General features: G+C 43.8%; 1 protein-coding gene across 2 annotated transcripts in view; it reads left to right on the forward strand.

The window, feature by feature from the left end:
• Positions 1-27,403, forward strand: part of LOC128657334 (zinc finger protein 614-like) — a 69,095-nt gene that overhangs the window by 23,552 nt on the left and 18,140 nt on the right. For both annotated transcript variants that reach the window (XM_053711640.1, XM_053711641.1), the window contains exons 4-10: positions 4,650-4,782; positions 10,423-10,500; positions 13,721-13,819; positions 20,033-20,140; positions 20,349-20,456; positions 20,599-20,679; positions 20,810-20,917. In XM_053711640.1, the coding sequence (XP_053567615.1) occupies positions 4,650-4,782; positions 10,423-10,500; positions 13,721-13,819; positions 20,033-20,140; positions 20,349-20,456; positions 20,599-20,679; positions 20,810-20,917 (715 nt within the window). The remainder of the gene's footprint in view (positions 1-4,649; positions 4,783-10,422; positions 10,501-13,720; positions 13,820-20,032; positions 20,141-20,348; positions 20,457-20,598; positions 20,680-20,809; positions 20,918-27,403) is intronic.

The following is a 27,403-nucleotide window of genomic DNA, read 5'->3' on the forward strand; positions in this document are numbered from 1 at the left end:
GCGCTCAACCTGGAAACGAACAATAGCATAATAGCTTGTTCTATGGCTAGTTACCACCCAAGAAGCAGCCTCTTTTTGCTCAACATGTGCCTTTCACAGAGAAAAACTTTCCTGAAGCATATCAGTCTGATCCTGACTTCACAGTACAGTCCAGCCCCGAAATACCAGGCAATTCTTCTCTGAACGAGAGAAACAGCAAAACCCCAGACGTACGTTTCGGCCTATTGTGGGCCTCGTCAGTGAGGTGCAGCCATATCCCTCTAGGCACACTGAGCAACGGGTCCACGTCTGGATTCCCGCATCACACTTAGGGAGACTTCCCAAAATGTCATAATTTGCATAAATAAAAAGAGAGAAGCGCTCAACCTGGAAACGAACAATAGCATAATAGCTTGTTCTATGGCTAGTTACCACCCAAGAAGCAGCCTCTTTTTGCTCAACATGTGCCTTTCACAGAGAAAAACTTTCCTGAAGCATATCAGTCTGATCCTGACTTCACAGTACAGTCCAGCCCCGAAATACCAGGCAATTCTTCTCTGAACGAGAGAAACAGCAAAACCCCAGACGTACGTTTCGTCCTATTGTGGGCCTCGTCAGTGAGGTGCAGCCATATCCCTCTAGGCACACTGAGCAACGGGTCCACGTCTGGATTCCCGCATCACACTTAGGGAGACTTCCCAAAATGTCATAATTTGCATAAATAAAAAGAGAGAAGCGCTCAACCTGGAAACGAACAATAGCATAATAGCTTGTTCTATGGCTAGTTACCACCCAAGAAGCAGCCTCTTTTTGCTCAACATGTGCCTTTCACAGAGAAAAACTTTCCTGAAGCATATCAGTCTGATCCTGACTTCACAGTACAGTCCAGCCCCGAAATACCAGGCAATTCTTCTCTGAACGAGAGAAACAGCAAAACCCCAGACGTACGTTTCGGCCTATTGTGGGCCTCGTCAGTGAGGTGCAGCCATATCCCTCTAGGCACACTGAGCAACGGGTCCACGTCTGGATTCCCGCATCACACTTAGGGAGACTTCCCAAAATGTCATAATTTGCATAAATAAAAAGAGAGAAGCGCTCAACCTGGAAACGAACAATAGCATAATAGCTTGTTCTATGGCTAGTTACCACCCAAGAAGCAGCCTCTTTTTGCTCAACATGTGCCTTTCACAGAGAAAAAAAAGCTATTATGCTATTGTTCGTTCCCAGGTTGAGCGCTTCTCTCTTTTTATTTATGCAAATTATGACACTTAGGGAAGTCTCCCTAAGTGTGATGCGGGAATCCAGACGTGGACCCGTTGCTCAGTGTGCCTAGAGGGATATGGCTGCACCTCACTGACGAGGCCCACAATAGGCCGAAACGTACGTCTGGGGTTTTGCTGTTTCTCTTGTTCAGAGAAGGATTGCCTGGTATTTCGGGGCTGGACTGTACTGTGAAGTCAGGATCAGACTGATATGCTACAGGAAAGTTCTTCTCTGTGAAAGGCACATATTGAGCAAAAAGAGGCTGCTTCTAGGGTGGTAACTAGCCATAGAACAAGCTATTATGCTATTGTTCGTTCCCAGGTTGAGCGCTTCTCTCTTTTTATTTATGCAAATTATGACACTTAGGGAAGTCTCCCTAAGTGTGATGCGGGAATCCAGACGTGGACCCGTTGCTCAGTGTGCCTAGAGGGATATGGCTGCACCTCACTGACGAGGCCCACAATAGGCCGAAACGTACGTCTGGGGTTTTGCTGTTTCTCTTGTTCAGAGAAGGATTGCCTGGTATTTCGGGGCTGGACTGTACTGTGAAGTCAGGATCAGACTGATATGCTACAGGAAAGTTCTTCTCTGTGAAAGGCACATATTGAGCAAAAAGAGGCTGCTTCTAGGGTGGTAACTAGCCATAGAACAAGCTATTATGCTATTGTTCGTTCCCAGTTTGAGCGCTTCTCTCTTTTTATTTATTTACTAAATTCTACCATTTTGATGTATTTACTATTTCGGAAGCAGTTCTTGGTAGAAAAGTTTTTCAGGCAGCTATTTCAGTTTGATTCTTCTGCTTATGTTAAGTTTTTTTTCTTTTCATTCATGAGAATAAACTTATATTTTGGGTTGTGGATTAATTTTTCAGCGAAAAATGGCTGTTTTTATTTTTATCCCTCCCTCTCTAGTGACTCTTGCGTGGAGTTCCACACCTTGGGTATTACTATCCCATACGTCACTAGCTCATGGACTCTTGCCAATTACATGAAAGAAAACATAATTCATGTAAGAACTTACCTGATAAATTCATTTCTTTCATATTGGCAAGAGTCCATGAGGCCCACCCTTTCTATGGTGGTTATGATTTTTTTTTTTTGTATAAAGCACAATTTTTTACAAATTCCTTTGTTGATGCTTTTTACTCCTTTCTTTATCACCCCACTACTTGGCTATTTGTTAATCTGAATTGTGGGTGTGGTGAGGGGTGTATTTATAGGCATTTTGAGGTTTGGGAAACTTTGCCCCTCCTGGTAGGATTGTATATCCCATATGTCGCTAGCTCATGGACTCTCTTGCCAATATGAAAGAAATTAATTTATCAGGTAAGTTCTTACATAAATTATGTTTTTTCTGTTTCTACCTCTTTCCTAGTCCCACCAATCTATGGCACCCATTGTTAGTTTCACTTTTTTCACGGGAGCCACAACAACTAGTGCAGAAGGCCACATGTGGCCTATAGGCCGTCTTGGCCACCTCTTTTCTAGAACATAGTGTTTAACTTGGATAAGTGGAGGTTATATTTCATCATAAAGGGACATAATACACTCATTTTTTTTTCTTTGCATACATGTTTTGTAGATGATCTATTTATATAGCCCATAACGTGTTTTTTTTGCTTATTTTTAAATAACATTGCTCTGATTTTCAAACTCCTAACCAAGCCCCAAAGTTTTAGGAGAATACCAACGTATACCTACTCCAGCTTGCTCCTGTTTGTGTAAAGGGTCTTTTAATATGCAGGGGGAGGGAAAGTGTCTGATATTTCCCACGTGCAGTGGGTGTGCCAGTAACCTTTTAAACAGAGCTAAACTGGAAGCTTCTAAGTAAGTTTTATACTGGATTTTTATATCCGTGTCTGTGCATATTCTTCTTTATAGTAGTGCCTATTACATGCAGTTATATGGAAATTGGTGTATACTGTCCCTTTTAAAGGACCACTAAACACAGTAGAATAACATCATTAATTATTAAATGCATAGTAAATAGAAAATGCAAAAGCACTTAGTTTTAATTTCACATGAGTAGAAGATTTGTTTCCTTCCCACTGCATCATGTGACAGCCATCAGCCAATCACAAAATGCATTTATGTATATGCTGTGAATCTTGAACATGCTCAGTAGGGGCTGGTACCTTAGAAAGTGTGCATATAAAACGATTGTGTATATTTATATAATGCTCTATCTGAATCATGAAGTTTAATTTTGACTATCGGTCCTAAACCCTTTGAGTGCTAAGCACTTTCCCTCCTGGGTGCTAAGCTGATTTGAGGTTTATTTTATTTTTTATTTTTTTAAATATATTTTTTTTTTTTTCCTTCAGATCCCCAATACCGTTGTAAAGGTTAGGCGATTACCTTTCTAACGGTGGATCTTGGGGTTCTGTAGCTGCATAGATGCCTGAGATAAAGGCTTCTAAGCAGCATGCCCCCTTTCCCTATACTTGTCATTGTGATTTTTAAATTGCGCGGTGACGTCACTGCAGAAAACATGAAGCTATACAGGCCCGATCGCCGGGGTAGGAGCGGGTGGGAGCCCCCAGATCTCCCTCAAGGTGAGAGAGTGCTAGCGACGGCTCTGAGTCGTCGTTGGCACCTGACTGAGACAATTTGTGACAGCTCAGAGCCGTTGTTAGCACTCAAGGGGTTAAAGGGTCAGTCCAGTCAAAATTAAAACTGCATGCCCTATCTGAATCATGAAATTTTACAACAACTTTCTAATTTATTTCTATCATCAATTTTGCTTTGTTCTCTTGGTTTTCTTTTTTGAAAACTAAACCTAGGTAGGCTCATGTGCTAATTCTAAGCCCTTAAAGGGCACCTCTTATCTCAGGGTATTTAGACAGTTTTCAAAGCTAGACAGTGCTAGTTCATGTTTGTCATATAGATTACATTGTGCTCACTCCCGTGGAGTTATTTATGAGTCTGCACTGATTGGCTAACATGCAAATCTGTCAAAAGAACTGAAATAAGGGAGCAGTCTGCAGAGGCTTAGATACAAGGTAATCACTGAGGTAAAAGGTGTATTCATTTAACTGTGCTAGTTAAAACTGGGGAATGGGTAATAAAGGGATTATCTTTTTTTTTTTTTCTGAATAAATAATCTGGAGTAGATTGTGCCTTTAAGGGTCACATTCTAGCCTTTAGTCTTATGGTTAGAAAATTTGAAATGCATTACTGAAAAAAATCCCTCCCATAGCAACATTCACCGTCTGACCAGAGAGGTGAGGACTGTTTGGGAATTTGACATTATACCAGCGTCAGGTCACAGTGACTCCCTTTACTGACCCATGTGGCCTTCTGTACCTGTCCTCTGTCTGTGTCTCTGCATTAACCTGGCTCTGTCAGTAAAAGTGTGTGACAGAACCAGTCCCTGTGCCAGCGCTGAATCAGGTGTGTGTGTTTCAGGTGCCTATAAAGTGTGATGATGTTGCTGTGTATTTCTCTATGGAGGAGTGGGAGTATATAGAGGGGCACAAGGAGCTTTACAAGGACGTCATGATGGAGACTCACCAAGCACTAAGTACTATGGAGATCTCAGGTAATGCTGTATAGTAATAAAAATCTCACTCAGGAAATGCACAAACACTACAGACCTGACTGACTGACAGAAAGTAATTCTACAGTGAATACATTATGTGTGAACTAATGAGCTGTCTGATTATAAACTAGTTGTATACCCAACATAAATGTAAGAACATTTTTAAAGCGTGAGAAGCAAAAATGTTGTCAGAAATTATCTATCAATATTTTTATATTTAATAACTTATTTATGCAGCAAACTAGTAGAAGACACCATTCGCGTTCTTAGGTTTTGATTAACATTGTCAGTCTTTACAACGCAAATAGGAAAAGATAGGTTTATCCTGCAACAGATCGCTTTTTTTTTTTTTTTTAAATGCATTGTAAGACACTACAACAAAAGGTGTTTTAGTATTAGCAAAATAAACTAATACCTACATAGAGACCTTGTACATAATATTCAGCCATCAGATGTCTCTGCAGGTGAGTGATCAATGGTATAAGCTTCACACTTAAAAAAACCTCTGATTCTGATATTATTTCACCCTATAAAAATGATGAGCCTAGTTACAGACAGATTGTAATAATTAAACATATTTGGTACACACACACGCCCTCTCTTCCCTTCTCTCTCACCCTCTGCTTCATGTAAATAGTACACACACACGCCCTCTCTTCCCTTCTCTCTCTCACCCTCTGCTTCATGTAAATAGTACACACACGCCCTCTCTTCCCTTCTCTCTCACCCTCTGCTTCATGTAAATAGTACACACACACGCCCTCTCTTCCCTTCTCTCTCACCCTCTGCTTCATGTAAATAGTACACACACGCCCTCTCTTCCCTTCTCTCTCACCCTCTGCTTCATGTAAATAGTACACACATGTCCTCTCTTCCCTTCTCTCTCACCCTCTGCTTCATGTAAATAGTACACACATGTCCTCTCTTCCCTTCTCTCTCACCCTCTGCTTCATGTAAATGATACACACACATGCCCTCTCTTCCCTTCTCTCTCACCCTCTGCTTCATGTAAATAGTACACACATGTCCTCTCTTCCCTTCTCTCTCACCCTCTGCTTCATGTAAATAGTACACACATGTCCTCTCTTCCCTTCTCTCTCACCCTCTGCTTCATGTAAATAATACACACACATGCCCTCTCTTCCCTTCTCTCTCACCCTCTGCTTCATGTAAATGGTACACACACATGCCCTCTCTTCCCTTCTCTCTCACCCTCTGCTTCATGTAAATGATACACACACATGCCCTCTCTTCCCTTCTCTCTCACCCTCTGCTTCATGTAAATGATACACACACACGCCCTCTCTTCCCTTCTCTCTCACCCTCTGCTTCATGTAAATGATACACATGCCCTCTCTTCCCTTCTCTCTCACCCTCTGCTTCATGTAAATGATACACACACATGCCCTCTCTTCCCTTCTCTCTCACCCTCTGCTTCATATAAATGATACACATGCCCTCTCTTCGCTTCTCTCTCACCCTCTCCTTCATGTAAATAATACACACACATATCCCCTCTTCCCTTATCTCTCACCCTCTGCTTCATGTAAATAATACACACACATGCACTCTCTTCCCTTCTCTCTCACCCTCTCCTTCATGTAAATAATACACACACACATGCCCTCTCTTCTGTTCTCTCTCACCCTCTGCTCCATGTAAATGGTACACACACATGCCCTCTCTTCTGTTCTCTCTCACCCTCTGCTTCATGTAAATGATACACACACACCCTCTCTACCCTTCTCTCTAGCCCTCTGCTTCATGTAAATGATACACACACACATGCCCTCTCTTCCCTTATATCTCACCCTCTGCTTCATGTAAATGATACACACACACACACACATGCCCTCTCTTCCCTCCTCTCTCTATCACCCTCTGCTTCATGTAAATGGTACACACACATGCCCTCTCTTCCCTTCTCTCTCACCCTCTGCTTCATGTAAATGATACACACACGTGCCCTCTCTTCCCTTCTCTCACACCCTCTGCTTCATGTAAATGGTACACACACACATGCCCTCTCTTCCCTTCTCTCTCACCCTCTGCTTCATGTGAATAGTACACACACATGCCCTCTCTTCCCTTCTCTCTCACCCTCTGCTTCATGTAAATGATACACACACATGCCCTCTCTTCCCTTCTCTCTCACCCTCTGCTTCATGTAAATGATACACACACACATGCCCTCTCTTCCCTTCTCTCTTACCCTCTGCTTCATGTAAATGATACACACACACACGCCCTCTCTTCCCTTATCTCTCACCCTCTGCTTCATGTAAATGATACACACGCATGCCCTCTCTTCCCTCCTCTCTCTATCACCCTCTGCTTTATGTAAATGGTACACACACATGCCCTCTCTTCCCTTCTCTCTCACCCTCTGCTTCATGTAAATGATACACACACACATGCCCTCTCTTCCCTTCTCTCTCACCCTCTGCTTCATGTAAATGATACACACACACACGCCCTCTGCTTCATGTAAATGATACACACGCATGCCCTCTCTTCCCTCCTCTCTCTATCACCCTCTGCTTCATGTAAATGGTACACACACATGCCCTCTCTTCCCTTCTCTCTCACCCTCTGCTTCATGTAAATGATACACACACGTGCCCTCTCTTCCCTTCTCTCTCACCCTCTGCTTCATGTGAATAGTACACACACATGCCCTCTCTTCCCTTCTCTCTCACCCTCTGCTTCATGTAAATGATACACACACATGCCCTCTCTTCCCTTCTCTCTCACCCTCTGCTTCATGTAAATGATACACACACACATGCCCTCTCTTCCCTTCTCTCTTACCCTCTGCTTCATGTAAATGATACACACACACACGCCCTCTCTTCCCTTATCTCTCACCCTCTGCTTCATGTAAATGATACACACGCATGCCCTCTCTTCCCTCCTCTCTCTATCACCCTCTGCTTTATGTAAATGGTACACACACATGCCCTCTCTTCCCTTCTCTCTCACCCTCTGCTTCATGTAAATGATACACACACATGCCCTCTCTTCCCTTATCTCTCACCCTATGCTTCGTGTAAATGGTACACACACACACGCCCTCTCTTCCCTTCTCTCTCACCCTCTGCTTCATGTAAATGGTACACACACATGCCCTCTCTTCCCTTCTCTCTCACCCTCTGCTTCATGTAAATGATACACACACACATGCCCTCTCTTCCCTTCTCTCTCACCCTCTGCTTCATGTAAATGATACACACACACATGCCCTCTCTTCCCTTCTCTCTCACCCTCTGCTTCATGTAAATGGTACACACGCACACACGCCCTCTCTTCCCTTCTCTCTCACCCTCTGCTTTATGTAAATGGTACACACACATGCCCTCTCTTCCCTTCTCTCTCACCCTCTGCTTCATGTAAATAGTACACACACATGCCCTCTCTTCCCTTCTCTCTCACCCTCTGCTTCATGTAAATAGTACACACACATGCCCTCGCTTCCCTTCTCTCTCTCACCCTCTGCTTCGTGTAAATGGTACGCATGCACACACGCCCTCTCTTCCCTTCTCTCTCACCCTCTGCTTCATGTAAATGATACACACACATGCCCTCTCTTCCCTTATCTCTCACCCTCTGCTTCATGTAAATGATACACATGCCCTCTCTTCCCTTCTCTCTCTCACCCTCTGCTTTATGTAAATGGTACACACACATGCCCTCTCTTCCCTTCTCTCTCACCCTCTGCTTCATGTAAATAATACACACACACATCCTCTCTTCCCTTCTCTCTCACCCTCTGCTTCATGTAAATGGTACACACACACATGCCCTCTCTTCCCTTCTCTCTCACCCTCTGCTTCATGTAAATGATACACACACACACATGCCCTCTCTTCCCTTATCTGTCACCCTCTGCTTCATGTAAATGATACACACACACACATGCCCTCTCTTCCCTTCTCTCTCACCCTCTGCTTCATGTAAATGATACACACACATGCCCTCTCTTCCCTTATCTCTCACCCTCTGCTTCATGTAAATGATACACATGCCCTCTCTTCCCTTCTCTCTCTCACCCTCTGCTTTATGTAAATGGTACACACACATGCCCTCTCTTCCCTTCTCTCTCACCCTCTGCTTCATGTAAATAATACACACACACATCCTCTCTTCCCTTCTCTCTCACCCTCTGCTTCATGTAAATGGTACACACACACATGCCCTCTCTTCCCTTCTCTCTCACCCTCTGCTTCATGTAAATGACACACACACACACACATACCCTCTCTTCCCTTCTCTCTCACCCTCTGCTTCATGTAAATGATACACACACACACATGCCCTCTCTTCCCTTCTCTCTCACCCTCTGCTTCATGTAAATGATATACACACACACGCCCTCTCTTCCCTTCTCTCTCACCCTCTGCTTCATGTAAATAGTACACACACACATGCCCTCTCTTCCCTTCTCTCTCTCACCCTCTGCTTCATGTAAATAATACACACACATGCCCTCTCTTCCCTTATCTGTCACCCTCTGCTTCATCTGAATAGTACACACACATGCCCTTTATTCTCTGTTACCCTCTGCTTCATGTAACTGATATATACACATGCACTCTGTTCCCTTCTCTCTCACACTCTGCTTCATGTAAATAGTAAACACACAACCCTCTATTCTCTCTAACCTTCTGCTTCATGTAACTGGTACACACACATGCCCTCTCTTATCTCTCACCCTCTGCTTCGTGTAAATGATACGTACCCATGCTCTCTCTTCCCTTCTCTCTCACCATCTGCTTCATGTAAATGATACACACATGCCCTCTCTTCCCTTCTCTCTCTCACCCTCTGCTTCACGTAAATGATTCACACACATGCCCTCTCTTCCCTTCTCTCTCTCACCCTCTGCTTCATGTAAATGATTCACACACATGCCCTCTCTTCCCTTCTCTCTCACCCTCTGCTTCATGTAAATGATACACACACACACATGCCCTCTCTTCCCTTCTCTCTCATCCTCTGCTTCATGTAAATGATTCACACACATGCCCTCTCTTCCCTTCTCTCTCACCCTCTGCTTCATGTAAATGATACACACACACACACGCCCTCTCTTCCCTTCTCTCTCACCCTCTGCTTCATGTAAATGATACACACACACACACACACGCCCTCTCTTCCCTTCTCTCTCACCCTCTGCTTCATGTAAATGGTACACACACACATGCCCTCTCTTCCCTTCTCTCTCACCCTCTGTTTCATGTAAATTATACACACACACATGCCCTCTCTTCCCTTCTCTCTCATCCTCTGTTTCATGTAAATGATACACACACACATGCCCTCTTCCCTTCTCTCTCACCCTTAGCTTCGTGTAAATGATACACACACACACACACACATACCCTCTCTTCCCTTCTCTCTCACCCTCTGCTTCATATAAATGATACACACACATGCCCTCTCTTCCCTTCTCTCTCACCCTCTGCTTCATGTAAATGATACACACACAGACATGCCCTCTATTCCCTTCTCTCTCACCCTCTGCTTCATGTAAATGATACACACACATGCCCTCTCTTCCCTTCTCTCTCACACTCTGCTTCATGTAAATGATACACACATGCAAAATAAACTAATTGCATTCTTTATTGGAACTAACAGGTCGCAGTGATGAAAATCTAGACACAAAGGCACATGGAGAACTTGTACAGAATATTCAGCCATCAGATGTCTCTGCAGGTGAGTGATCTATGGTATAAGCTTCACACTTAATAAAAACTCTGATTCTGATATTATTTCACCCTATAAAAATGATGAGCCTAGTTACAGACAGATTGTAATAATAAAACATATTTGGTACACACACATGCCCTCTCTTCCCTTCTCTCTCACCCTCTGCTTCATGTAAATGATACACACACACATGCCCTCTCTTCCCTTCTCTCTCACCCTCTGCTTCATGTAAATAATACACACACACACCCTCTCTTCCTTTCTCTCTCACCCTCTCCTTCATGTAAATGGTACACACACATATCCCCTCTTCCCTTATCTCTCACCCTCTGCTTCATGTAAATGATACACATGCCCTCTCTTCCCTTCTCTCTCTCTCACCCTCTGCTTTATGTAAATGGTACACACACGCCCTCTCTTCCCTTCTCTCTCACCCTCTGCTTCGTGTAAATGGTACACACACATGCTCTCTCTTCCCTTCTCTCTCACCCTCTGCTTCATGTAAATGGTACACACACATGCCCTCTCTTCCCTTATCTCTCACCCTCTGCTTCGTGTAAATGGTACACACACATGCCCTCTCTTCCCTTCTCTCTCACCCTCTGCTTTATGTAAATGGTACACACACACGCCCTCTCTTTCCTTATCTCTCACCCTCTGCTTTGTGTAAATGGTACACACACATGCCCTCTCTTCCCTTCTCTCTCACCCTCTGCTTCATGTAAATAGTACACACACATGCCCTCTCTTCCCTTCTCTCTCACCCTCTGCTTCATGTAAATAGTACACACATGCCCTCTCTTCCATTCTCTCTCACCCTCTGCTTCATGTAAATGATACACACACATGCCCTCTCTTCCCTTCTCTCTCACCCTCTGCTTCATGTAAATGATACACACACACACAGGCCCTCTCTTCCCTTCTCTCTCACCCTCTGCTTCATGTAAATGATACACACACATGCCCTCTCTTCCCTTCTCTCTCACCCTTAGCTTCATGTAAATGATACACACACATGCCCTCTCTTCCCTTCTCTCTCACCCTTAGCTTCATGTAAATGATACACACACACGCCCCCTCTTCCCTTCTCTCTCACCCTCTGCTTCATGTAAATGATACACACACATGCCCTCTCTTCCCTTCTCTCTCACCCTCTGCTTCATGTAAATGATACACACACATGCCCTCTCTTCCCCTCTCTCTCACCCTCTGCTTCATGTAAATTATACACACACACACACACGCCCTCTCTTTCCTTATCTCTCACCCTCTGCTTCATGTAAATTATACACACACACACACGCCCTCTTTTCCCTTCTCTCTCACCCTCTGCTTCATGTAAATGATACACACACACGCCCCCTCTTCCCTTCTCTCTCACCCTCTGCTTCATGTAAATGGTACACACACACGCCCTCTCTTCCCTTCTCTCTCACCCTCTGCTTCATGTAAATGATACACACCACACGCCCTCTTTTCCCTTCTCTCTCACCCTCTGCTTCATGTAAATGATACACACACACGCCCCCTCTTCCCTTCTCTCTCACCCTCTGCTTCATGTAAATGGTACACACACACGCCCTCTCTTCCCTTCTCTCTCACCCTCTGCTTCATGTAAATGATACACACCACATGCCCTCTCTTCCCTTCTCTCTCACCCTCTGCTTCATGTAAATGATACACACATACATGCCCTCTCTTCCCTTCTCTCTCACCCTCTGCTTCATGTAAATGGTACACACACACATGCCCTCTCTTCCCTTCTCTTTCACCCTCTGCTTCATGTAAATGATACACACACATGCCCTCTCTTCCCTTCTCTCTCACCCTCTGCTTCATGTAAATGATACACACACATGCCCTCTCTTCCCTTCTCTCTCACCCTCTGCTTCATGTAAATGATACACACACACATGCCCTCTCTTCCCTTCTCTCTCACCCTCTGCTTCATGTAAATGATACACACACATGCCCTCTCTTCTCTTCTCTCTCACCCTCTGCTTCATGTAAATGATACACACACACATGCCCTCTCTTCCCTTCTCTCTCACCCTCTGCTTCATGTAAATGATACACACATACATGCCCTCTCTTCCCTTCTATCTCACCCTCTGCTTCATGTAAATGGTACACACACATGCCCTCTTTTCCCTTCTCTCTCACCCTCTGCTTCATGTAAATGGTACACACACATGCCCTCTCTTCCCTTCTCTCTCACCCTCTGCTTCATGTAAATGATACACACACATGCCCTCTCTTCCCTTCTCTCTCACCCTCTGCTTCATGTAAATGATACACACACATGCCCTCTGTTCCCTTCTCTCTCACCCTTAGCTTCATGTAAATGATACACACACACGCCCTCTCTTTTCTTCCCCTCACCCTCTAGTTCATCAAATGGTATTCTGAAAACTGTTTTATTGTGGCCATTAAAAGTTATGTGACAAATAAAATGGCAACTGGTACTTTGCAATATAATTATCATTTTGAATCAATGATTGTAGTGAGACATTATTTAATCTACTAATTATTATAGTTACATTTAAATGGACAGTAAAGTCAAAACTAAACTTACATGGGTTGGATAGAGCCTGAAATATTAAATGTTTCGATTTACTTCTATTATCAAATTTGCTTAGTCCTCTTGGCATTATTTGTTAAAGAGTAATTCTACGTGAGCTCAGGAGCGTGCACGTGTCTTTAGACATCTGGCAGCAGTGTTTGCAACTTTGTTTATAGTCATGTTATGCAATGTTGCAAACACTGTTGCCATATACAGCTCCTATCAGACTACCTAGATTTACTCTTCAACAAAAGATACCAAAAGAGCAAAGTAACTCTGATAATAGAACTAAATTGAAAAGTTGTTTAAAATTACACGCTCTTTCTAAATCATGGAAGTTTAATTTAGACTTTTCTTTCCCTTTTTAAAGGGATAGTCAACACCAGAATTTTTATTTAATTAATTTCTGAAACATGTTTTTGGGTGTATATGCTTTATACCCATGCCTTCAAATTTGCTTTATATTTTAAATATTGAATGTGACATCTGAATTTTCAAATCTAATAAAAATACTTTTTTGATGTTATCAATCAAATCTCAATATACCCTCAGTATGTGTATGAAAATTATTAATTACCCATTACTATGTTAAACATTAGTTGCTTTTGGGGAGAAATAAAATGCTAAACAATGAAATATTGTCGGCAATAAATGTTCTTACAGATGATATTAATACTGACGTAGATGTTAAAACAGAAGATCTGAGTGTAACGTGTCAGCTGGAAGCTCCAATGCAGGAAAAATGTGACAGCGACAATTCAGGTAAATGCACGTGTGTGTGTGTGTGTGTGTGTGACGTATCTTCTGTTTATGGGGTATTGCCTGGGTTTTATAACTTATTGTCTGTAAGTGCTGTACATTATATCACCAGTCAGGGTGTCACCTTAATCACACACTAAGTGTCACAGTACAATATAGCCTGATACTCACTGACTGTTGTCACATTTCTAGTGTTTGATTATATTAGTCCTAATCTATGACACCCAAACAGGAAGACCTTATACAGCTGCTGTCATATCTGCCAGAGAATAATCATTGTGATCTGATCAGCTGCAGATACACTGTAGCACTTTGTAGGAGCATAAAATAAATCCCACAGAGCTATGTTATCTTTAAAGCAGCTCATCAGTATGTTTTTGTCTGTATATTGTGAGTTAAAGGGACAATGTACTTAAACCTTTATTCCATAAATGTGAAAGACCAGCAGAGAAGCATGTTTGTAATACAGATAGAAAACCCTTTATCTAAACTGCTTGGGTCAGGAAAAGGTTTGGATTTCGGAAAAGTTTGAATTTTGATTTTTTTTTAAAAAAAATATTAAATAAAAGGTTTGTATTTCAGAATAAGCGCCAGATTATGAGTGGAGCAGTAGTTTGCGCTCACATTCGAGCGTTAAAACCACTAGAAGTAATTTTTTTGCTCTCAGAGATTTGCTCTCGTATTACGAGTTGATGGTAAAAAGTATATATACATATTTAGTTATATATTTATCTTTATGTTAAAGCCCTTTGCACTGCCGTCCTTTTTTTTTTTTTTTTTCTAACACCTGAGACCTTATATCTTTGAGCCCTTATAACTTTTTTGCATTTTTTTTTAAATTTTCATAAGATGGTGTTATTATGAGTGTAACTGTATTTTTAAATGTATTTTTGGTGTGTTTTATTCAACTTTTTAGTTGACTGTAACAGTTAACCAGCGCTCTGAAGTTGCGGTAATCATTCTAGCATAAATTGCGATTGTGCTCACACATTCGCATTTACTTTTAACTTACTTTAAACTTGTAATATTAGCGGAATACCCCAAATCGCTTACAAGCCAACGAAAGCGCTCCACTCGTAATCTAGTCCTAAATTAGAATTTTTGAATCCCTGATGTGGGAATTTGTACCTGTATTTATTTGTACCTGGAAATTTTAAAAGCGACATTGTACTCTACCAGAAATTTAAATACAGCACCAACCAAACAGATGCAGGTAGCACAATACAAATATGCAAAAAAGGCAATATTGGTAATAATTACACAGAAAGTGGCAGCAGAGCTGTACATGGAAATTGTAAAAGTGTGCAATAGTGTGCCCAGTGAAATTGCGTATTCTAATGAGCTGTACACATGGAGACATGCAGGGATGTGGCCTGTGGGTGGTACATTTATTTTACATACATCTAGTAAGAAAGACCATGAACCTCTCTGTAATCAGGATTTGACTGTGGGTGTGAGCTTGTGTAGTGTGTCTGTGCATGTTTTCACGTGTATATCTGTATGCGTGTGTTTGTAGTTCTGCAAAATCTTACAAATATGAGCAATACTGGTGCTGTATTGTCCTCATGTCCGGTATAGGGGTTGTTGGAATACTAGTGCTGTATTATTCTCATGTCAGGTATAGGGGTTGTTGGAATACTAGTGCTGTATTATTCTCATGTCAGGTATAGGGGCTGTTGGAATACTAGTGCTGTATTATTCTCATGTCAGGTATAGGGGCTGTTGGGATACTAGTACTGTATTATTCTCATGTCAGGTATAGGGGCTGTTGGGATACTAGTGCTGTATTATCCTCATTTCAGGTATAGGGGCTGTTGGGATACTAGTGCTGTATTATCCTCATGTCAGCTATAGGGGTGTTACTGTGATGTGAGTGCATTTATACAATGTAACATAATTATTTCTTCCTGATTCAGATAGAGCAGCAATTTTAAACAACTTTCTAATTTACTTCTATTATCAAATTTTCTTTGTTCTCTTTGTATATTTTGTTGAAAATCAGGGACTTAACATCTCAGGAGTGTCCACGTGTCTGGAGCACTATATGGCAGCAGTTTTGCAAGAATATGCAAGAGCACTAAAGTGCAGCACTATTTCCTGCTATGTAATGCTCCAGACACCTACCTAGTTATCTCTTTAACAAAGAATACCATGAGAGCAAAGCAAATTTGATAATAGAAGTAAATTGAAAACTTTTTTAAAATACTGAATAACAAAAGAAAAACCCTGTAAAACACATCAGATGGGAATTCTGATTGGTTACAATGAGGCTGTATTTGTAGCTAGTAAAGTAACAGATTCCCAGCTAACTCCCTTTTACTGAATGAAACAGGTTGTATTATGTTTCCTCTAGATGTTACTGTTAGTGATTGTCATGGATACCAGACTGCCAAGGCTACCCCCACCCCCCTTCTACCCGGCTCTCCGCTTAGCACACTGGTTGCTTGCTTTCTTGTTTGTACCTCCTCACAAAAGAGCTGATCCCTGACGGGAAAACCCTTTTTTGCTGGCCAGGCTCCTGGAACTGCCGGTCGGCCTCATCACCCCAGATACCCGCTAACCTTTACCCCAGGTTGCTCCAGCAGCCCATTGCCCCAGAGCTTTTGGGGATTGGTAGCCCCTAGGGAGGACAAGAGGTGGGTGATTGCCGGAAGGGAGCTCCCTTGGAAACAGGGGGTTTTGGACACCCCCACCTACATATCTTTACCAGGCTGTATCTCCGGTCCCCAGTAACTGATCATGCTGCTTTTTGGACTGTGGTATCTGGGGACCAAGAGCTTTCCAATGACACCCACTCTATGGCACTGGGGCTCCTATGGAGGCACCGGACTGTCTTGAGGTGTGGGAATGGCGGGAGATCTAGGGGTCAGATAAGACCCTTTTGTGTGTGTGTGTATATAAGCAGAGTGTGTTTCACAATAAAGCAGTTCTTGGTTCACCTGAAAACTGGTCTTGTCTGGATATTTGGGTGGGCTCTAGCTATAATCATTTTCCAGCTATACAGTTGCTGGCTCCGGGTAGGAAGTAGGACCTTTTGGTGGAGCTACCCAGTCGGGGGATCCGGTATCCATCACATTGGCTGGCAGCAGCGGGATCTGCTTCTTTCACACGGTTCCTGCTGACAGAGAAGTGCCACAGTAGCCGGCAACCATGGAAACGGAGTTCCGATGGAGAATGCAAGAGGCGCTGGCCCAGCTGGACGGTCCTGGTTCTGAACAGGACGAGCTGGAATGGAGGGACTTTATCCGCCGGCAACTCTGTTGGGAGGCTCTTCAACAGGAGCAGGACTGTTATGGAAAGGTCCTCACTGACGAGGAAAGGTACTGGTTCCAGCTGAACTCACAAGTGCATTTCCATTTCCAGCCCAGTGAGGAGTGGCTATCTGAATTAGATGGACTGATCCAGACAGAGATGGAGGTAGAGGAAAGGTACCAGGCACTGCGGTGGTGTGCGGCCCATATATGTCCGGATAGGGAGACGGATGATGCTACAGAGGGCTTTGGCGGCCCTGGATTACTATTTTCAAAGCTGGCCCAGGACCCAGACTTGAGGAGTCTCCGAAGGACATTAGTGAGTACCGAGAGAGACTGCTGAATCTCTCTGGGGCACCCTGGCTGCAATGGGCGCTGGAAAAGGCATACAAGAGGCTGCTAGATCTCGTTCAGCAGCATGCCACAGAGTCTGCAGGAAGCTATGGTACAGTGATTGGGATGTATTGGACTTTTCCTCAGAGGAGTGGCCACCAGGAATGAGCTACCAAGAGCTGCTAGAGCTCAATTAGCAGCCTGGCCCCGAGCTTATGGTCTTGGACAAGGGAGCCATCCAAGCAGAAGTGCTGGCAACAGGGCAGAGAGCCGCTGACTTCTACCCTACACCTGTGACATGTCTGGAGTCACAGGGAGAGGAGGTAGTCGGCCTCTTGCCCCAGACCCAGAGATTGTGAATCTTATTGACTTTTCCTCTGTGGAGGGACAGACCTCCAGCTGAAGAGATGACAACAGAGCAGAGCACCGCTGGCCTCTGCCCAGCACCTGCAGCAGCTCCTGGAAACAAGGGAGCAGAGGTAGCTGACCTCCCTCCCCAGCGACAGAATCCCTTCCAGGGAGAGGAGACAGCCGGTCTCCCTCCCCAGCAACAGAACTCCTCCCAGGGAGAGGAGGTAGCCGACCTCTCTGCCCAGCGGCAGAATGGCTTCCAGGGAAAGGAGGTAGCTGACCTCTCTCCCCAACGACGGAACCCCTTCCAGGGAGAGGAGACAGTCGGTCTCTCTCTCCCTAGCAGCAGATCAGGCTCCAGGAAGAGGAGGTAGCCGACCTCTCTCTCCCCAGCAGCGGAACCTGTTCCCGGGAGATGAGACAGTCGCTCGCTCTCTCTCTCCCCAGTGACAGAGTCAGTTCCAGGGAGCGGAGACAGCCGGTCTCTCTCCCTAGCGCAGAGCCATCCCCAGGGAGCGTAGGTAGCCAAACTCTCTCCCCAGCAACAGAATCCCTTCCCAGGAGAGGAGACAACCGGTCTCTCTCCCCAGTGACAGAACCCTTTCCCGGGAGAGGAGACAGCCATTCTCTCTCCTCAGCGGCAGAGTCAATCCAAGGAGAGGAGACGGCTGTTCTTTCTCCCCAGCGGCAGAGCCTTTCCCTAGGAGCGGAGGTAGCCTCCCTCCCCAGTGGCAGATCAGTTTTCAGGAAGAGGAGGTAGCCAACCTCTCTACCTAGCGGCAGAACCCCTTCCCGGGAGAGCAGACAGCCAGTCTCTCTCTCCAGTGGCAGAACCCTTCCCAGGGAGCGGAGGTAGCCCACTCTCTCCCCAGCAGCTTGGCGTGATCCAGGGAAAAGAGGTCGGCATCCTCACCCCCCGGCTGCTGTGGCCAGCCACCAAAGTGAAAGGGAGTTTAGGGCTGGACCATCCAGCTAGCTCAAAGCCATACCTGCGGGGGAGATGTAACAAAAGCCTCTGTTACTTTCGGAGAGGAATATTTTCCAGTGGGGGGGAGTGAGACCACAGCCCCCACATGTGAACCCCAGGAATGCAGGGCAGTCTGCCCCGGTCCCCAACCTTGGGCTGCAGCAGTCCCAGCTACCCTGCCTTCTCTCCAGCAGCCGATGCCTTTCATGGGAGGCCCCTCTATGACTTGTGGGAGGGCACATGTTCTGGGGCCGGCATTGGAAACTTGTTTTGGGACTTGGCTTTATGTGGGATAAAGCCCAGCGGGGAGCAATGAGGATGCCACAAGCCCAAGATGCCACTAGCCGGGTTTGCCGGACAAGGGGGGGAGCACTGTCATGAATACTAGACTGACAAGGCTACCCCAACCGCCCCTACTACCTGGCTCTCCACTTGTCACACCGATTATGGCCCTTTTATGGCTCACTGAATCTCCCAAACTCTTAATATTGCTTGCTTTCTTGTTTGTACCTCCTCACAAAAGAGCTGATCCCTGACCGGGAAAACCCTTCTCGGCTGGCCAGGCACCTAGAACTGCCGGTCGGCCTCACCTCCACGGATACCCGCTAACCTTTACCCCAGGTCCCTCCAGCGGCCCCTTGCCCCAGAGTTCCACTCTTTTGGGGATTGGTAGCCCCTAGGAAGGACAAGAGGTGGGGTGATTGCCGGAAGGGAGCTCCCTTGGGAACCGGGGGTTTTGGAAACCCCCACCTCCATATCTTTACCAGGCTGTAACTCCAGTCCCCAGTAAAAGATCATGCCGCTTTTTGGACTATGGCATCTGGGGACCAAGAGCTTTCCAGAGCAGAGTGCGTTTCACAATAAAGCAGTTCTTGTATGGTTATTTTGGTGGGCTCTGGCTATAATTACTTTCCAGCTATACAGCTGCAGGCTCCGGGGAGGAAGCAGAACCTTTTGGCAGAGCTACCCAGTCAGGGTAGCCGGTATCAGTCACAGTGATGTAGACTCAGGTTTGTTTACCATAAACAACACAATTCTTTCAACCTCATCTGCTATGTTACTATGTAAATAGTGATTCTTTTGTTTGTAAAAATGATAGTAAGATTTCATGTAACAGGGAACAAGCAGAAAACCTGTGGCTAGGAAATATTACAGAAGCTGTAGAGCAGGAAATACTTTTCAATATTAGTACAGGTGAGTGTATGTGTGACTTGTCTGAGGGACGCAGGGTAACAGTGAGACATTCAGACATTACGATTTCCTTGCGCAGTGCTAAATAGCTAAACTGTGACCATATTTATATGATCTATGCAGGTGATGTTAACACTGAAGTCACACTTAATGCAGAACAAAGAAATGATCTGTATGTAAAAAATCATCTGGAAGCTGTGAAGCAGGAAATCGGTTACAATATCAGTACAGGTGAGTGCACGTGTGTAATGTGTGGTGAGAGACTCGGGGTACAAGTGAGTGTACGTGGGATGTATCGAAGGGGCACAGGTGAGTGTATGTGTGTGATGGGTCTGAAGGATGTAGGGCTCGGGGGAATGTTTGTGTGTGATACTCAGATTAGTTTCCTTGTGCAGTGTTAAAAAGCTATAATGCGACCATATTTATATGATCTATACAGGTTATGTTAAGACTGAAGTCGCACATAATGCTGAACAGAATAATGATCTGTATGTAAAGAGTCAGCTGGAAGCTGTGAAGCAGGAAATCAGCGACAATATCCGTACAGGTAAGTGCACTTGTGTGATTTGTCTGAGGGATGCAAGGTACCATTGATTGTTTGTTTGTGTGTGACATTCATTCAGACATTACAATTTCCTTGCGAAGTGCTCAAAAGCTAAAATGTGACAATATTTACATGATCTATACAGGTGATGTTAAGACTGATGATCTGTATGTAAAGAGTCAGCGGGAAGCTGTGAAGCAGGAAATCAGCGACAATATCAGTACAGGTTAGTGTACGTGGGATGTATGTAAGGGACACAGGGCACGGGGGAATGTTTGTGTTGACACTTAGATATTACATTTCCTTGTACAGTGCTAAAAAGCTAAAATGTAATTATATTTATATGATCTATGCAGGTGATGTTAAGACTGAAGTTACACTTAATGCTGACCAAACAAATGATCTGTATGTAAATAGTCAGCAGGAAGCTGTGAAGCAGGAAATCAGTGACAATATCAGTATAGGTGAGTGCACGTGTGTGATGTGTCTGAGGCATACAGATCATCTGCTCCACTAGGGAGGTTTTTATAAGTCTTTATAGTCTTTTTTTTAGAATAGAAATACTTGAAATAATAGCATTGTTCTCCACTCAGAAGACTATATCTAATATCATGTGAATATCGAGTATGCATAAGTCTTAATTTATCATAAATTATGATCCATGATAAAAAAAAAAGTGGACAAGGAGGCTCAATCATTGCAGATTAGATAAAACACAATTTACATACCATTTTGAATATATAAATCAACAGAAATATCAATGTTTTCGAATTAAGACCTTTCATAGTGAACGATCGATCATACTGAACAGTACCTGTCTGTATCAAGTCAGAATGCTAACGCCGCCGCGAGTTGTAACCCGCGTGTCAGGCGACTCAATTTTGCAAGTTAATGACGTCACCAAAGCGGGCCGCGCAAGACAGTGTACCTGGCGAGCCCTATGCCATTCAACATCATCGTGGGCATGTCTATTTTAGGAATAATGGTACCTCGCTAAGATGTAATCATTGGCACTCACCTCCCTTACATTAAAAGTAATATCTAGGCCCTTCTCTGCCCAAATTCAAGGTAGTTATATCTTTTTATAAGCACATTAGATCATCTAGATAATATCGTGATAGGAAAATATTATGAATTCTTATAAACTATGAACAAACAATTAAACAAATCCCAATGAAAATAAGTGATGACATTTTATCATATGTAAAATTATATACTATCAGGTTAAAATATTAAGGGCCAGATTACAAGTGGAGAACTAAATTATTGCGCGCCCGCAAATGGGCAGGTTTGCCCATTTGTAGGCACGCAATAGTTAACCAGCTATTACAAATGGAGATCAGATCTCTGGTTAATTTTTTGAAAGTGCCCCAAATATCCTCAAAATAGAGGGCATTGTAGTTTTTATTATTATTATTTTTTTTAGCTTTCCTTCTAATGATAATGAGGGTCCACAAAAACATTGGGAAATACTTTACCTGGCCACCAGGAGGAGGCAAAGACACCCCAAACAGAACATTAAATCTCCCTCCCACTTCCCCTACCATCCCACTTGTTTCATGGAGGTAGGCAGAGAAAAGATGCTGTGTTTAAAGAAGATTTTAGCCCTCTTATAGATTGTTTTCCTTCAAGAGAGGGCAGGGGAAGGGAGACTATGTAAATCTCTCTAAGTAGAGTAATGGTCTGTACGCTGCTGGTAGTCACTGAGAAGCTTCTTATGTCTCTTTTCCAACTTTCTGAAGGCTTTTCCCTATTTCTTCTTAAATGGAAAGAATCCACAGCTGCATTCATTACTTTTGGGAAATAAGAACCTGGCCACCAGGAGGAGGCAAAGACACCCAGGCCAAAGGCTTAAATACTCTTCCCACTCCCATCATCCCCCAGTCACTCTTTGCCTTTCGTCCCAGGAGGTTGGCAGAGAAGTGTCAGAATTTATTTCTCTTATGGAGGGTAGTTCTCTTCGACATGGGACAGGAGTTTTAAGTAATCCTATCAGTCTCTCAGTGAGGGCTTGGATGAAAGAGTCCAGAGATGCAGGGAGAGTCTTTCTGCGAAACCATCCCGACTCATGTTAACAGCTCCTCAAGCAATTGGCGTTGTCGAACTTCGCGCCGCTGCCTGCTTTCTTCTCTCAAGTCCATGGCGGAGACGATGCTACTATCCGTCGCACTTGAAGGGCCGTGTTACTGTTTCACGGCGTAGATTCCGGTAAGATCGTTTCATTTTACTTTCTTCGTGAATGTACTGTAATTCAGATGTTTTCCCGAGAGGCTACCACCTTGCGGGTCTAACTTTAACATAAGGGTTTCAGTGAGTCTCCTTTAGTATCTTGGAATCAAGGGTTAATATCTCCTGATGGGGGTTATTGAACAGGGGTGGGGGGGTTTAATCATGTTTGTTATGTGATTCAACCTGCTTATGTGTGGTGTAAATTGGGCTCATGGTTTGGAACATTTAAGGCCTCTGTAAGTGACGCAACCTTATGGTTGGGTGCGCTTTTTTAGATTGTACAGTTCACCTTGTGGCCGGTCGTGATTATGTTCCGTCTTCCATTTCCGCATTCCTGACCGTGTGGCGAAGGAGAAATTCTAGTCCGCAGGGATCTGGTTCATAGGAGGTGGTGAGTGCCCCAGTCATTGTGGTTGTCAGCTGCCATTTAATTTTAATTCTTTAGTCTATATTTGCATATCTGTTATCCAGTTATGGAGGATTCTGATGCTGAGACTGTTCAAATTTCATATTCAGTTTTGGAGGATTTCAGATTTTGCGTCTGGTCACGAATCCGGATTGGCCTCGTTGACACATGTCAACCAGTTATGTTCTGTATGCCATATGAGAACGCCTTGTTCCTCGGGCTCGGGGAATCAAGGGACAGCTAAACCATCCGCCTCTGGGGGTCCCGTCCTCCGAGAGGCGAGTTCCCTACCGCTCCATACTTCTACACATGCGGGTAACCCAGTTTATGACTATTCTTACATACAGGGCGGCGTGTTCCCCCCGGAGGTGGCAGCACATTTTCGTTTCCACGTATTTTTGTCCCCGAGTGTTGTGCCTTTAGTTACAAAATTGCGTGCCTTCGTGTATTACTCAGACATTTTTGGGGGGGTTATTAAATTACCCTATCCTTAAAGGATATGGGAATTTTCAGTCCTCATTAGACATGTGGGGATGATGTAATCTCCTGATTGTTATTTCTTTTACAAAGATATGACGAGTCCATGGATTTCATCCTTACTTGTGGGATATTAACCTCCTGCTAACAGGAAGTGGCAAAGAGCACCACAGCAGAGCTGTATATATAGCCCCTCCCCATCCCCTCTACCCTCAGTCATTCTCTTTGCCTGTGTTATACTAGGAAGACATGGTAAAGTGAGGTGTTGGTTTTAGTTTCTTCAATCAAGAAGTTTTTTATTTTAAATGGTACCGGTGCGGTTTGAGGTTTGATGAAATTAGCATTTATAACTAAGATCCACGCTGGTTCCCACAAGACTTCTGAAGGTAACCATGAGACATCTTCAGTGTGGAGACCGGTTTCATGCTACACGCAGCATTAAGGTATGTGCAGCCTTTTTTTCTGAGGAGACTTGGTGTATCAGAACTGTCTGGCTTTATTTCCCTGTATGGGAATGGGGTAAGCAGTAAAACCTATTTTAATAAGAGGGGTGTTACTGGAGTCCCTATTTTATATTTATCATTAGTTGATATTTGGGCATTATGTGACATGGGAGACAATATAAAAAACTATGTTTTTTATTTTTGGCACTTAAAACTTATTGGTTTTATGCTTGAGGGTTATATTGTGTGTGTATTTTTACTTTAGTGCAAAACTGCATTTCCATGCAGTGTTGTTTGGGCCTACTCCGACTTTTGACCTTAATGGGCGGAGCCTATTTTGATGCAATTTCTTCAGGCTTAGTAGCAGCAAACAGTAACTTGGTGGCTCCTGGACTGTGTAGCTGGTCTGAAGGGTTGGAAACTTGATTCGAAGTACCCTGGGGGCAGGTAGGCGACACAGCAGAGCTATGGCGAGGTGCAGAGTGTATTTTTATCTATCTCTTGACTACATGTTGATATAAGTACTTCTAAAGCCTTATTTCTGCCCTTGCTTCTGGGAGCAGTAATTTTTGGATTAACCAACGATATTAAGTTAAATTTGGGAATAATTTAACGTTTTTTGTGCATTTTGGAAAAATTGTTCACTTTTTCTTTTCTTAAAGGCACAGTACACGTTTTTTTTAATGTTTAATTTATGCTATAAATAAGTGTTTAAACGACTTTTGTGGTATTACTAGTCTGTTCAAAATGTGTTTAGAAGCTATTGTGCAACCCCCTCTAACATTGTGTAACTTTTGTACTGAAAGGGCTTTACAATGTAAAAAGCATATTTTAAATAAAGTAAGTGTGCCTAGGGATGATTCTCAGTCTGAAGAGAATCAGGATATGCCATCCAATTCTCCCCAAATGTCACAACCTTTTATGCCCACACAAGCGACGCCTAGTACTTCTAGTGCGTCTAATTCCTTTACTCTGCAGGAGATGGCTGCAGTTATGTCAACTACCCTTACAGAGGTATTGTCTAAATTACCAGTGTTGCAGGGTTAACGCAGTAGGTCAAGTATTAATGTAAATACTGAATCCTCTGATGCTTTATTAGCTATTTCCGATGTTCCCTCACAGTGCTCTGAGTTAGGGATCAGGGAATTACTGTCTGAGGGTGAAATTTCTGATTCAGGGAATGTTTTGCCTCAGACAGTTTCGGATGCTATGTCATTTAAATTTAAGCTTGAACACCTCCGCCTGTTGCTTAGGGAGGTTTTAGCGACTCTGGATGATTGTGATCCTATTGTGATTCCTCCAGAGAAATTGTGTAATATGGATAAATATTTGGAAGTTCCTACTTACACTGACTTACACTTAGGTTCCTAAGAGAATTTCGGAAATTATTAGTAAGGAATGGGATAGACCAGGTATACCGTTTTTTCCCTCTCCTAATTTTAAGAAAATGTTTCCTATATCAGATACCATTCAGGACTCATGGCAAACGGTCCCTATGGTAGAGGGAGCTATATCTTCCCTAGCTAAGCATACTACTATACCCATTGAGGATAGTTGTGCTGTCATGGATCCTATGGATAAGAAATTAGAGGGTCTACTAAAGAAATGATTTGTTAATCAGGGATTTCTTTTACAACCTACGGCTTGCATTGTTCCAGTAACTACTGCAGCAGCTTTTTGGTTTGAGGCTCGAGAAGAGTCTCTTAAGGTTGAGACTCCATTAGATGACATTCTAGATAGGATTAAGGCTCTTAAGCTAGCTAATTCTTTTATTACTGATGCCGCTTTTCAAGTTGCTAAAAAATGCAGTATTTGCTATTTTAGCACGTAGAGCATTGTGGCTCAAATCTTGGTCTGCTGATGTGTCATCAAAGCATAAGCTTTTAGCTATTCCCTTTAAAGGTAAGACCCTTTTTGGGCCAGAATTGAAGGAGATCATTTCTGATATTACAGGAGGTAAGGGCCATGCCCTACCTCAGGATAGGTCGGTTAAAATGAGGGGTAAACAGAATAATTTTCGTTCCTTTTGGAACTTTAAAGGAGGACCCCCCGCTTCTTCTTCTTCCACAAAGCAGCATGAAGGGGTGGCCCCTGATCCGGGACCGGATCTAGTAGGGGGCAGACTTTCTTTCTTTGCTCAGGCTTGGGCAAGAGATGTTCAGGATTCCTGGGCACTAGAAATAGTGACCCACGGTTATCAATTGGAATTCAAGGATTTTCTCCCAAGAGGGAGATTTCATCTTTCAAAATTATCTGCAAACCAGGTAAAGAGAGAGGCGTTGTGTAAAAGACCTTTTTTACTATGGGAGTAATCTGTCCTGTTCCAAAATTGGAACAGGGACAGGGGTTTTACTCAAACCTATTTTTGGTCCCCAAAAAAAGAGGGAACGTTCAGACCCATTTTGGACCTCAAGTGTCTAAACAAATTTCTAAGAGTTCCGTCATTCAAGATGGAGACAATCGAACGATTTTGCCAATGATCCAGGAGGGTCAATATATGACTACCGTGGATTTGAAGGATGCTTACCTTCATATTCCAATCCACAAAGATCATCATTGGTTTCTAAGGTTTGCCTTCTTGGACAAACCTTATCAGTTCGTGGCTCTTCCTTTCGGGTTGGCTGCAGCACCCAGAATCTTCACAAAGGTTCTAGGGTCTCTTTTGGTGGTTCTCAGACCGCAAGGGATAGCGGTGGCGCCTTATCTGGACGATATTCTGAATCAGGCGTCAACATATCATCTGACAAAATCTCAAACGGACACAGTGTTGTCTTTTCTGAGAACTCACGGCTGGAAGGTGAACATAGAGAAGAGTTCACTTGTTCCACAGACAAGGGTTCCTTTCTTGGGAACTCTGATAGACTCGGTAGCCATGAAAGTATTTCTGACGAAGGTCAGAAAATCAAAGATTTTGAATACTTGCCGAGCACTTCTGTCCATTCCTCGGCCATCAGTGGCTCAGTGTATGGAGTCTCTACTTCCAATCAATATTCTGGAACTGAGAGCAATATTCAATGCGCTTCCGGTGTTGCCTTTGTTGGCTTTGGCCAAATTCATCAGATTCCAGTCGGACAACATAACGACTGTGGCATATGTCAATCATCAGGGGGGAACAAGGAGTTCCTTAGCGATGATAGAAGTATCCAAGATAATCAGTTGGGCAGAGGCCCACTCTTGTCATCTGTCAGCGATCTACATCCCAGGGGTAGAGAACTGGGAAGCAGATTTTCTAAGTCGACAGACTTTTCATCCGGGGGAGTGGGAACTTCACCCGGAGGTATTTGCCTCATTGATTCTCAGATGGGGCAGACCGGAATTGGATTTGATGGCATCTCGTCAGAATGCCAAGCTTCCAAGATATGGATCCCGGTCAAGGGATCCTCAGGCCGAACTGA

The sequence above is a fragment of the Bombina bombina genome, chromosome 4 (genome assembly GCF_027579735.1).
Source record: "Bombina bombina isolate aBomBom1 chromosome 4, aBomBom1.pri, whole genome shotgun sequence".
In the NCBI taxonomy this organism is placed as follows: domain Eukaryota; kingdom Metazoa; phylum Chordata; class Amphibia; order Anura; family Bombinatoridae; genus Bombina; species Bombina bombina.